The 11,611-nt window shown below is 43.1% G+C and overlaps 1 protein-coding gene across 1 annotated transcript; it reads left to right on the top strand.

Moving 5' to 3' along the window:
• The first annotated feature begins 2,839 nt into the window (after positions 1–2,839).
• On the top strand, positions 2,840–3,979 carry LOC124695828 (F-box protein At5g07610-like). The gene has a single exon (XM_047228643.1). It carries the CDS (start codon positions 2,840–2,842, stop codon positions 3,977–3,979), a length of 1,140 nt encoding a protein of 379 aa, XP_047084599.1.
• Positions 3,980–11,611: the final 7,632 nt, after the last annotated feature.

Below are 11,611 nucleotides of genomic sequence, written 5' to 3'. Positions count from 1 at the left end.
TTATCAATCTATTACCTATGTGTTGTTTATGATCTTGCATGCTCTCCGTTATTAGTAGAGGCTCTGGCCAAGTTTTTGCTCTTAACTCCAAGAGGGAGTATTTATGCTCGATAGTGGGTTCATGCCTCCATTAAATCTGGGACGAGTGACGTGAAAGTTCTAAGGTTGTGGATGTGTTGTTGCCACTAGGGATAAAACATTGATGCTATGTCCGAGGATGTAGTTATTGATTACATTACGCACCATACTTAATGCAATTGTCTGTTCTTTTACAACTTAATACTGGAAGGGGTTCGGATGATAACCTGAAAGTGGACTTTTTAGGCATAGATGCATACTGGATAGCGGTCTATGTACTTTGTCGTAATGCCCAATTAAATCTCACAATACTCATCATATCATGTATGTGCATTGTCATGCCCTCTTTATTTGTCAATTGCCCGACTGTAATTTGTTCACCCAACATGCTATTTATCTTATGGGAGAGACACCTCTAGTGAACTGTGGACCCCGGTCCATTTTTTACATCGAATACAATCTACCGCAATACTTTCTTTACTCGTTTTCTCGCAAACAATCATCATCCACACTATACATCTAATCCTTTGTTACAGCAAGCCGGTGAGATTGACAACCTCACTGTTTCGTTGGGGCAAAGTACTTTGGTTGTGTTGTGCAGGTTCCACGTTGGCGCCGAATCCCTGGTGTTGCGCCGCACTACATCCCGCTGCCATCAACCTTCAACGTGCTTCTTGGCTCCTCCTGGTTCGATAAACCTTGGTTTCTTTCTGAAGGACAACTTGCCGCTGTACGCATCACACCTTCCTCTTGGGGTTCCCAACAGACGCGTGTTGTACGCGTATCACTGCTCCAACTGGCCAAAGGGGCCCCTTCGCACCGCGGAGCTTCTGGCTCCTGCGGCTCTTCTTCCTCCAGGCCAGTGAGCCACGAAGGATCTTCATCAACCTCACCGCGGCGTTCATCGACGACCTTGCCCCAAGTGGTGTAGTCCCCAGCGGCATGGTCGACGACAGCGGCATCGAGGTTAAGCACCGCCGGTGGAGGAGGACCGGATCGCGTTCTGCTTTTCTCTTCGAGGTCCTCTTAGCAAAAAACAAGGACTATGTTGTAATTTCAGTTTTTCGTCTGTTCCTTGATGTAACTCTGTCCCACCGCTATAAATGAAGCTTCTAGGGCCTCCGGGCCCTACCCCTGTTCAAAAAAAAAATACTAAGAATTTTGAGGCCTATCTCTGGATTAACATGGTGCAGCCACGTGGATATACCTCCCGTTGTTTCTTTTATGTGTGCACTTTCGGATCTTGGTAGCGTTTTTGTGTAGATGAGAGTTTGTTTTCCTACGAACATGTGAGCAGTGTGGGCTCGCTTGGTATGATACGGGTGTGCCCATAGCTGCAACATGCTTGGATAGGGGTGAACCAGTTCTGTTTAAATTGTCGGATGTTGGAGCTTTGTGGGTCAGTCAAAGCGGCGCTGGTGACCATGTCCCCACGCGTGGGCTGTTTATGGTCCGACGCATGCTACCTCTCCCGGTCTTCCTCATTATTTTTGTATGCGCTGGTGGAGAGCCTATGCTCATAGAAGAGGAGGCGGCGGATTCAAGTGGAGAGCGGTCAAGATCAGCGGCTCATGGAGATGCGACGTCGTGGGGATCGAAGAGGGCGACATGGAGCGCGGTTGCCAGCACAATTTTCCTCCTTGATCTGCGTCAGCTTGGGGAAGTGCGGAGCAACATGGAGAGGCGGTGACCATTCTTCTTCGACGGTAACGATTTGCCCCGCCATCGGCACGACGGGACGCTGCCTAGTATCACTAACTAACGTAGGAACAATTGTTTTGATAGAACCCAAAAGGTGCCTTCATTATACTGATTGACTCTTAAAAGGAGGTTATACTGGATGTTTATAATCCTGTATTCAAGTCACAAAAATCCAGTCCATACAAATTTGGGTAGCATCGTTGCTTTGGTTTCAAAGTCAATAAAAAAATAACATGGTAAAAAAGGGAAACCCGGCTCCTTTGCTTCGATATTGGCACTTTTTGTGGAAAGGAAAGATCTTCATTTGGGCGGCTTTCGCTCAATCCGTGGCTATAGTGATAAGACAAATCACATTGATAATATGCATAAAACAATACATACGGTGAAGTCAATGCATCGCTTTGTATCCCGGTCATCCTCTTATGTGCTCGCACTTCTGCGAAGCATTGGAACCTTTAAAATTTTATAAACACTAAAAGTTGCTATTAACTCCCTACAGCTACTTTTAATTCAAAAACCACATTTGAGACTTCAAAAAAGATAAAACGAGTTCTTATTTTTCAGAGCAACAAAAATACTCCGTAACATTTTGTGTGGCCCAAAATATATGTATTTTTTTTATCGAAAGTCTGCAGGTATTGGAGGTGTACGCCACCCAGCAAGCAAATCAGAATTTTGGAAATACCTCTAAATATTCTCCCCAAAATACCGGGAGCCATGAAGCCTGGATCGAAACGACCCAAAGTTGGACTAGAAAAGAAAAAAGTCTGCCGAACAGAAGCAAACATTGTAGCAGGAGCGGACCGCGGCCCAGCCCCAAAGTCTCGTCGTAAACCCCAAGCTCTGCCGCCGCCGTCCGCCCCCAGCCCCCTCGGCCCCTGCCCTCCTCCACGACCATGGTGGCTGCGCCATAGCCGGCCCGGCTGATCTTGGTGCCTTCCCGCTCGTCTTTCCCTTCATTTGAAACACTCCCTTGATAACATGATTCTTCTCTTCACGGATCTCTAATCTTTCTCATCCATTCCCCAGATTAACAGATTGGTGTTCCGCCTGCCGACGGATGGATCGCTCCGACAAGAGCTGCAACCCCGCTGCCGATCTCACCGACGACCTTGTCGTTGAGATCCTCTCGAGGCTGCCGGTCAAATCTGTCTGCCGTTTCAAGTGCGTCTCATGGCACTGGCGCGGCCTCATCACCCACCGGGACCACCGCAAGAAGCTCCCTCAGTCCCTCTCGGGTTTCTTCCGCGGAATCACACCACGGCTCGGCGACATGTTAACTGTTTCCGATTTTGTCAGCATTTCAGGAGCGGAAGAACAGCCTGTTTCTGATCCGTCACTGTCTTTCCTGATCGGCTACACAACCATTGTACCTAAGGACTGCTGCAACGGCCTACTCTTCCTTCACTGCCGGAAGGTTTCTCCAAGTCCCAAATATGAATTCGATTACGTGGTGTGCAATCCAGCGACCGAGAAATGGCTAATCTTGCCCTCTTCTGACCGGAAGACCCAGGTCTACGTAAGTCGCTTGGGTTTCGATCCAGCAGTTTCCTCCCATTTCCATCTATTCTCAATGCTAGAGGATGTGGAAGGGTACATCACCGGAGTAGATATATACTCGTCAAAAGTGGGATCTTGGAGTCACAGTGAAAATGGTTGGGGCGATGATGTTGCATTGTATGAAAGAAGCGTCTTTCTCAATGGCATGCTGCATTTCATCTCTCTTGATTCAACAATAGTTGCTGTGGACAGGGAGGGCAAGTCATGGAGGACTATTCCTTTGTTGGACACTATGGGTGCTGAAAATATTTGGAATTTGAATGCTGCTTTCATTGGTCAGTCTCAGGGTCGGTTGCATTATCTGAATGTCAGGGAAAGAGATGCCTCTACACTCTCAGTCTGGATCCTGGAGAACTACCAGAGCGGTGAATGGAACTTTAAGTACAACATTAGCACTTCCCAGCTTCTCGGACATAAGGGTTTGATAAATGGAGGACAATACACTTTGATTGCAATTCACCCAGAATGCAGTTTGATTTTCTATATTATGCGTGGTGGGGATGTGCTAATGTCATATGACATGGATCATGGGGAGGTTCGTCCTATCTGTAGCCTCAGGATAAAATTATATGGGTCATGTCCATATCTTCCATATGTTCCCTTGTTCACGCAATCATTGGCTAATCATGACTACATATGATATGCACATGGCAAAGGTCAACAACTGATTCCTTGAGATGACATCGATGCCTTTCCATTTATTGATCTTGAGCTGTGGAAAAAATATACCATGGAGCAGCACCTTGGGTATTTGATTTTGCGGTACTTTTATCTGTACTTTTGATTCAAACCTACTTTTTATAGCAATTTCAGTTTGGAACCATGGAGATCATATAAGTTGATTTTGCATTATCAGTGATTCAGTTACTTGCTTGTGAGTAATTATATTATATGTTGACATTTGATAGCTGCACTTAAAAGGGCACTAAATACTGACCGAGTGCTTTGATACTAGCAAACCTTTTGTTGTGATGACAGTGTGAAAAGTCATTCATATTCTCCATATCATAGGCCATCTTGTTTGATGAATAATATGGAGCCATGACAGATGTTCACATGTAAAGAACTAAATATCGTGTGGAATGCAACCTCACTAGCAATTATGTAAACCACGAAATAATTAGATTCTTGTGTCTGGCAATCTTAAATTCCATGTAGCAAAGTTCAATTCAATGTTCTGAAGTTCTGAAGTAAATTTCCATGGATGAGCTTAGTTCATCATGCATTTGCTTTTGATCGACTAACTCCTTGCCAAGTCCAAATGTAGCTGCTGTCCTGAAAGACATCATCTATCACAGAAGCATCTGCAAAAATGAGCAGAAAATGTCAGTGCTACATATACACATAAGACGAGTTTCACACTTAAGAAGGATAGTACACTAGTGGAACTAGAAAATATTGGGAAAAAAGACTAGTCCTTGGCGGGTGGGGCTCAAGTAGAATGGTAGCACTTCCCTACTTTGACGATGGATGTCAACCTAGAAGGTGCTGCGTTGGTGAGAGATAGCATATCATACACTTGGAGATGCATCTTGAAGAGAATTGAGCTGTTAAAGCTTTGTGTGGTTAAGAGGGTTGGAGTTGGTTAGGCTGCCAAGAGTTGGCAGTCGCCAGCCGATTATTCTCGAAGGGAACATAGTGCTTACTTCTATCTCGGATTTGATTGATCTTGTTATTCTAGTTTCTGATAATGCTTTCTCCGAGGAGGAAGTGCAAGAAGCAATTAGACAAATGCCTTCCGATAAGGCCTCGGGGCCGGATGGATTCACATGTGCTTTCTTCAAAATGTGTTGGAGCATCATCAAAGACAACCTCATGAGGGCCATCCATCATTTCAACACTCTCCATATGCGCATCTCCAATGGGTTAACTCGGCGAAAGTATCTATGACTATATATCTATTAGCCTCATCCACGCCGTGGCAAATTCATTGCTAAGATGATTGCTATATGGTTAGCACCACTCATGAATGATCTTGTGTCCGATGCTCAAAGTGTGTTCATCAAGAGAAGAAGCATCCATGATAACTACATGTACTTCTGCAACCAGTGGCGGACCCAGAAATTTTTGTTTGCCGGGGCGAATGTTTCTGTAGATTTTTTTAACGCACAAATGTATAGAAATCATAGGGTAAATAGTAGACAAAATATTCAAATGTCATGATCAATGAAAGACAACTAGGAATATGAAAAAACACAAAATACTTTAAACCTACTAGCATGGACTTTTGCTACGTGAGACGCCATTGGCAACAAAAAGTAGTACCCCAAGTCCAAACTGAGACCTACTACATGTGAAAAGGGAAAAACATGTGTAAATCTAACACAATTATAAAAGTAGCTATAATATTGCATTGTAATATTCTCTCCGATTCATATTCATTGACTCTAATATGAATAGATCTAGACACATTTTAGTCTAGATACATCCATACTAGAGTCAAGTAATATAAATCGAAGAAACTACTAGGTTACACTAGTATAAGGACGTAGTAGATGTCCACCACGATTCTTCAAGGCATGAAACACAACATAATCTGCATGTGGAAGATCGGCTTGTGCAACTGCAACCTAATCGGGCTCCTCGTCCAAATCCATGGGTGGCGACCAGATCATGAGCTCAGACGCTTAGCTTCTGGAAGCATCACCCCAGCCGGCGGCGTGTGCAGCGATGCATGCCGGCCCTCAAGCAGTGAGAGCGCACACTAGGGAATCGAGGGCAAATGTGTGGGGACTTTTCCGATTAGGAACGATAGAGCCAAGGCCGATTGGGTGCGTGACGTTTCGGAAGTACAAAAATTATGAACGGCCCTTTCAGCCCAATAGTCCATCAGCTAACTAGCCCAGTAGTTTCCTTTCTTCCCCTTTGCACGTATCACTTCGATGGGAAAATGTCACAGGGAAGTTCTTCGTCAATGGCGGCTGTCAACACCCGGATTTTTAAGTCCAGATGCCTATTATGCCATACATCGCAATCCCAGAAATATTGTTGTTGCGAGACATAATAGTTGAATATCATAGAGTCATCATTTATTACAACACATAATCGTCTTACAAGGGTAGATCACATGATCCAATATTACAATAGTAGTTGATCTCTAGATCAACGAACATCACAAATAGCGGAAGCGAAGTAGTAGTGGCTATCTAATCCACAGGCAACGCTTGACGTCAGGAGTAGTCCTAGTTGTCGTAGACGTCCTGCTGTCCATGTTCCTTGTACTGTTGTTCTCCTTCAAAGTCTGGCCATTTGAATAGCCAGGGACAAAGCCATGAGTACTTTAAAGTACTCGCAAACTAATACTAGTGTAAGAACTATCAATTCTAGTAAGGGGATACTAAGCTCTAGGTTTATTTGCATAAAGCCAAGTTTATTTCATAAACATTTCGAAAAGACTCTTCATTTGCTAAACTAACCTAAGTGGGAACATTAGTGTCATTCCCACAACTCTGTTGTGATTCAATTCAAAGTCACCATTCACCTTTCAAACTCAAGTCACAAGTCATATGTCACATTTTTTTTGAAAATGGTCTGATGACGGAACAGTATGGCCTTTCCAACCGTCCTTAACCGTGGACGCGGCTATTCGAATAGGTTTACACTCTGCAGAGGTTGTACACTTGTGCCACAACTTTTGATTACATCCGTCGGGGTAACCCTGAATAATCGTAACTCAGTACGCGGATCATCAACCATAACCTTTCACTTACATATCCTAGTATGAGCACCTCTCCCCATGAGCTTGGCCTCCCGGTGAAAACCGCAGTCAACCCGGGAACTGCACAGGGCTTGGGCCGGACATTCACCTCATCTTTAACGTCGTTGCTTTTGTGTTGTGGAGGCAGCTTTGGGCATAACCCCGATGACGCTTGTTTAGAGGGAACCCATACTAAGACACATAAATTTCCAGTTAAGCCCTACCCATAATCAGGTATTGTGGGGGTACTTGTAAATTGGAATGGTATCGCATCCGAACCCAACCATCAGTTTTCGTAAAATTCACCAAGTCATTCACCAGTCATATTCACCTCCAAAATCTTTCAATAGAATGAATCATCATTCCAAGGTTTTCAAAGTCATTTCATTTCATATGATCCCATCTAGAGTAATCAATTTTATTTATTTAGCAATAGCAACTAGTCATGAGGGGTGCTAACTAGCTTTTCTTGCTCTAGGCTAACTTTGATGCTCTTGTTCTACTCCATATCTAAACCAGGTGAATCATGAATCAAAAAGTAAACTTTGATAAACAAACTTTAGAAAAGCTTGTAAAGTAAAAACTTGTAAGGTAAAAACTTGGGATAGGATCATTAAGCATAAAATAAATGGGGATGAGGCCTTGCTCTTGTTGAGCTTTGCCTTAGGGTATCTTGCAAGAATATTAGCTTGCCTTGGTTGGTGTATGGATCAAAATGTTCCTCCTTCTTCTCCGTAGATGTTCTCGTCGTCCCCTTCGTAGCCTTCGGTACTAGCGTCTATAAACGAATACGAGGATACAATCACCACACAAAACTTGCATGCTAGACTAAACACACCAAAGATTCACACAAGCCTATGCTAGCATCACATCTTATTAGCATGGTGATTTACTTTGTTTTATTTTAAAGAAAACAATAATTTCCTCTCATTATAATTATTTATTAGTATAACTCTTTAATGCTTTGGAGGAAATAGTTTCCTCTCATTATAATTATTTATTAGTGTTTCTATTTATTTATTTGGAGAACTAATATCCTCTCATTAAATATTGTTAAGATTTAATTTCCTCAAATACTAAGGTATGAGCACATGTTGACTAAGGTCAACACTTCACACTTATTATTTGAGAAACATGATTTAAATGAGGGAATACACCTCATGCAATTTAATACCAACATAGTAATGATTTAATATCCTCAAATAATTCCATAAAAGAGTTAATAGACCATGGTCTCTACCTCATGTAGAATTACTTGAGACAAAGGTTTAAATGAGAGGGATACCTCTCATATGATTTAATAATTAGTTGGAACAATTTAAATGCTACTATGGCAAACATTTAATATTCTTAAGTGAGCAAATATGAGACCAAGCAACAAGGGTCATCACATTACTTCATATTACTTGAGAAGATGATTTAAAGGAGGTGCTACACCTCATAGATTTAAAATTCTAAAATTTGGATAGAGTTTAAATGGGCTAGTATTGACTACATAGCCAATATTCTGCTTCTAGCCCATGATCATGTACAGAACATATATCATATTTTTACATAGTAATTTAGAGTTTGTTAAATGTGAATTATTGCAATTGGATTCACTTCAAAATTCATAATGGTTGATTTTTAAGATTTATTTGAATACTGAAAAGTATCTGTTTTGTTATTTTTACTATTCAAAAACTGCACAACATATGGGGTTGAATCCAGTGAGGTGAGCTAGATAATTTCATAAGCTTTCTGAATATATAAAGTTTGCTGAATTTGGTGTAGTAGATTTTAAACTATTCAATTTTAAAGTGTGCATCAGTATTGAATTTGGAATTAAACGAAATTCGATTTTTGAATTGTTGGGCTTGGCGGGAACGTTATCGGGCCGAAACGAATTTGAAATACACTGCGCAGCCCATCTAGCAACGGGTGCGTGTGGGCTGCCCCGACGAGGTGGGGGCCACCCGTCGGCCGGCTCTTTAAACGCCGAAGCGGTACGCGCTCGTTAGGCCGTAGGATTAGAAAGGGATCCAGCGGCCAGGGATCGTCGTCGTCTCCGACGAGCGACGGGCTCACTGGCGGCGAGCCTAGGGGGTCGGCGGCCTTACCGGCGTTCCCGCGGAGTTCTGCTGGTGGCGAGGCGAGGTTGTCGACGATGCTGGAGCTCCTGGTAGCGTGGCGAGGCGTGGGGAGGCGTCAATCGGTGGCGATGATCTCGCGGGCTCCCGGCGACTCCGATCGTCAAATTGGGGCGGCTCCGGCGTCAATTGAGTGAGTGGCTTGGTCGAGTGGAAGCAGTGATGGGAGGAGAGGGTGGTGCTGTGAAGGATTCGTGCTCGGGCGCCTCTATTTATAGCGGAGGTGAGGTGCTGCGGGTGCCGAAGGGGTCGAGCATGGCGCGGCGTTTCTGGCGTGCCAAAGGGCAAGGTAAGGACGGCTACGGGTAGGCGACATCACGGCGATGCTCTAGGTACCGCTAGCGCGTCCAGGGCGTGGTGGAGTGGCTCGGGCGCATGCGAGTTCTGCCACGGCGTGCGCGGTTTAAATCCGGCGAGGACGACGGTGACGAGGCAGCCGCAGGTGTTTGAGTGTGCCTAGGTGGTAGAGGGCATGGAGTAGCTACTCAACGCGGTGGTAGGGATGCAGGAGGGGGACGGCGTCGCTCGAGTGCGTGACGTACTGGCGCGGCCAGTGCGCGGTCACCGCGTCGACTGGCACGTCCTGGCAACGTTTTGGCACGCGCGTTCCGACCAATGCCGAGCGTTGGCGAGCAGGTGGGCTGTGTACCATTCGATTCCTTGAGTGTTGTAGATGCTCCAGGACAAGGGCAAGAGTTGAAACGAGGGCTGGAGGTGGAGATGCCAAAGGTGGCCGGCTTGGTATAGTTTTGCATATTTTAGGGTTTCTCCTCGACTTTAATCAACCATGCAGGTACTCGGGCTAAAGGCAGGGGTGTAGGGGAAGCTGATGATCACAATTCAAAAGTGGTTTAGGCTCAAAACTCGCCGGACAAAAGGGTGTGTTGCATTTCGGATTTGATGCCTCGCCAAGTGTTCGACACAATGGCCGCATGAACAAAACTTTTGAAATTTGAAATTATTTTTGGTGGATCTTAAACACATTAATTATGGGTTAGAATGGTGGTGGTGGGGTTCATTTTGGAATTGATTTGCAACATTTCAAATTTGAGGTGATCTTCCCATTAATTTAAAGTCTTCTCTTGTTCAATTTCTCATTGGTCAACCTGGTCAACTTTAACCATGATGGTCAACATGAAAGTTGTAGACCTTGACATGGTCTTGGATGACCTGGCTTTGTTTGACTAATTTTAGTTTAGGAATTGAGAAATACAGGGGGTAAAGTGGTGAAGAAAATATTTTTGGTCCATATGACCATTATCATATGTATGAAGAAATCTTGATTTCTTTGGGTTTGATTCTTGATCCAAGGATGCATTTGTGTTAGTTTATCACTCTAAAGTATTTTAGAAGCAAAGGGGCAAGCAATTGTGGCCTAGGTTAAGGAATTGCAAATTGGCATATGGTGTATGTAAGTGAAATATGGAATTTTCTCTCCATTTTATTTCTCTCCAATTGATTTGATTTTTCTTGACTCTAATGTGGTTCTTATTAGTTTAGAAACATTTTAAGAGCATTGAAACCAATTCAAATGGTCTTGTTCAAAGATTTGCAAATTTGGCCATAACACATAAGAGGTGATGTGCCAAATTTTATTGTTTTTTGTAAATTGTTCACCTTGCTTTGCTTGGGCATGGGTTAGGGTCAATTTAGGGTTATATTAGGTTGGGAGATGGTTTCACATTATTTGTTCAAGGTTTAGGGTCATAGAGCAAAAATTGGGTATTGTGGCTATGTGTCACATATGCCTTTATGCATATGTTGCATTTAAGTTTTAATTTGACTGGGCTTGACCCAAATGGTGTGGTAGAGTGTTGAAATGGTATATAGGAGTGATCCCACCATTCATAACAAATATTAGTGTCAAGGTTCTTAAATTCACATATTTGCTATTTTACTCTCATATGCCTCTATGGCATTTTTAGTTTCTTTTTAAATTTCTTTGGAAACCACTTGGAATTGGTTTGATAGGTACTAGGTAAGGTGTATGAAGGTTTTCCAAACCTCTAAACAAAGTAGAAAGGTCTAGGGTAAAGATTTGTAAGAATAGCCATAGGCACATATACCTTTTTCTTATTTAATTTCCTTTTATTTTATTTTAGCTAGGATGGTGAAAAGAGGGGTGAGTTTTAGGGTTTAAGGTTATTTCAAACTACTATAACAATCAATCATGGCAATAGCACAACAATTAAACAAGATCACTAGGTATCATACTTCATTTGATAAAAGTTTTTGTTGGTTCCAAAATTTGGAACAAGGGAAATTCATTTGTTTTGTTCTGAATTTTTGGGATGTTACAAACCCTTTCCCTTAAACAAATCTCGTCCCGAGATTTTAAGAAAAGTTAGGTTCCTAAGAGAGATTGAGCATGTTATTAACAGGAAGACATTCTTGGCATGGTCTCGTGGTGCTTCCCGAGCTTCGGTGGCATTCAAGCGGTAGTAAC

This window comes from Lolium rigidum, chromosome 3 (assembly GCF_022539505.1).
Source record: "Lolium rigidum isolate FL_2022 chromosome 3, APGP_CSIRO_Lrig_0.1, whole genome shotgun sequence".
NCBI classification, from domain to species: Eukaryota; Viridiplantae; Streptophyta; class Magnoliopsida; order Poales; family Poaceae; genus Lolium; species Lolium rigidum.
Note: the sequence above shows the minus strand (reverse complement) of the source record. Positions and strands in the feature narration are given on the sequence as shown.

What these genes read in the sequence shown, in the direction of transcription:
- LOC124695828 (XM_047228643.1), top strand. Translation starts at nt 2,840, where the DNA reads ATGGATCGCTCCGACAAGAGCTGCAACCCCGCTGCCGATCTCACCGAC.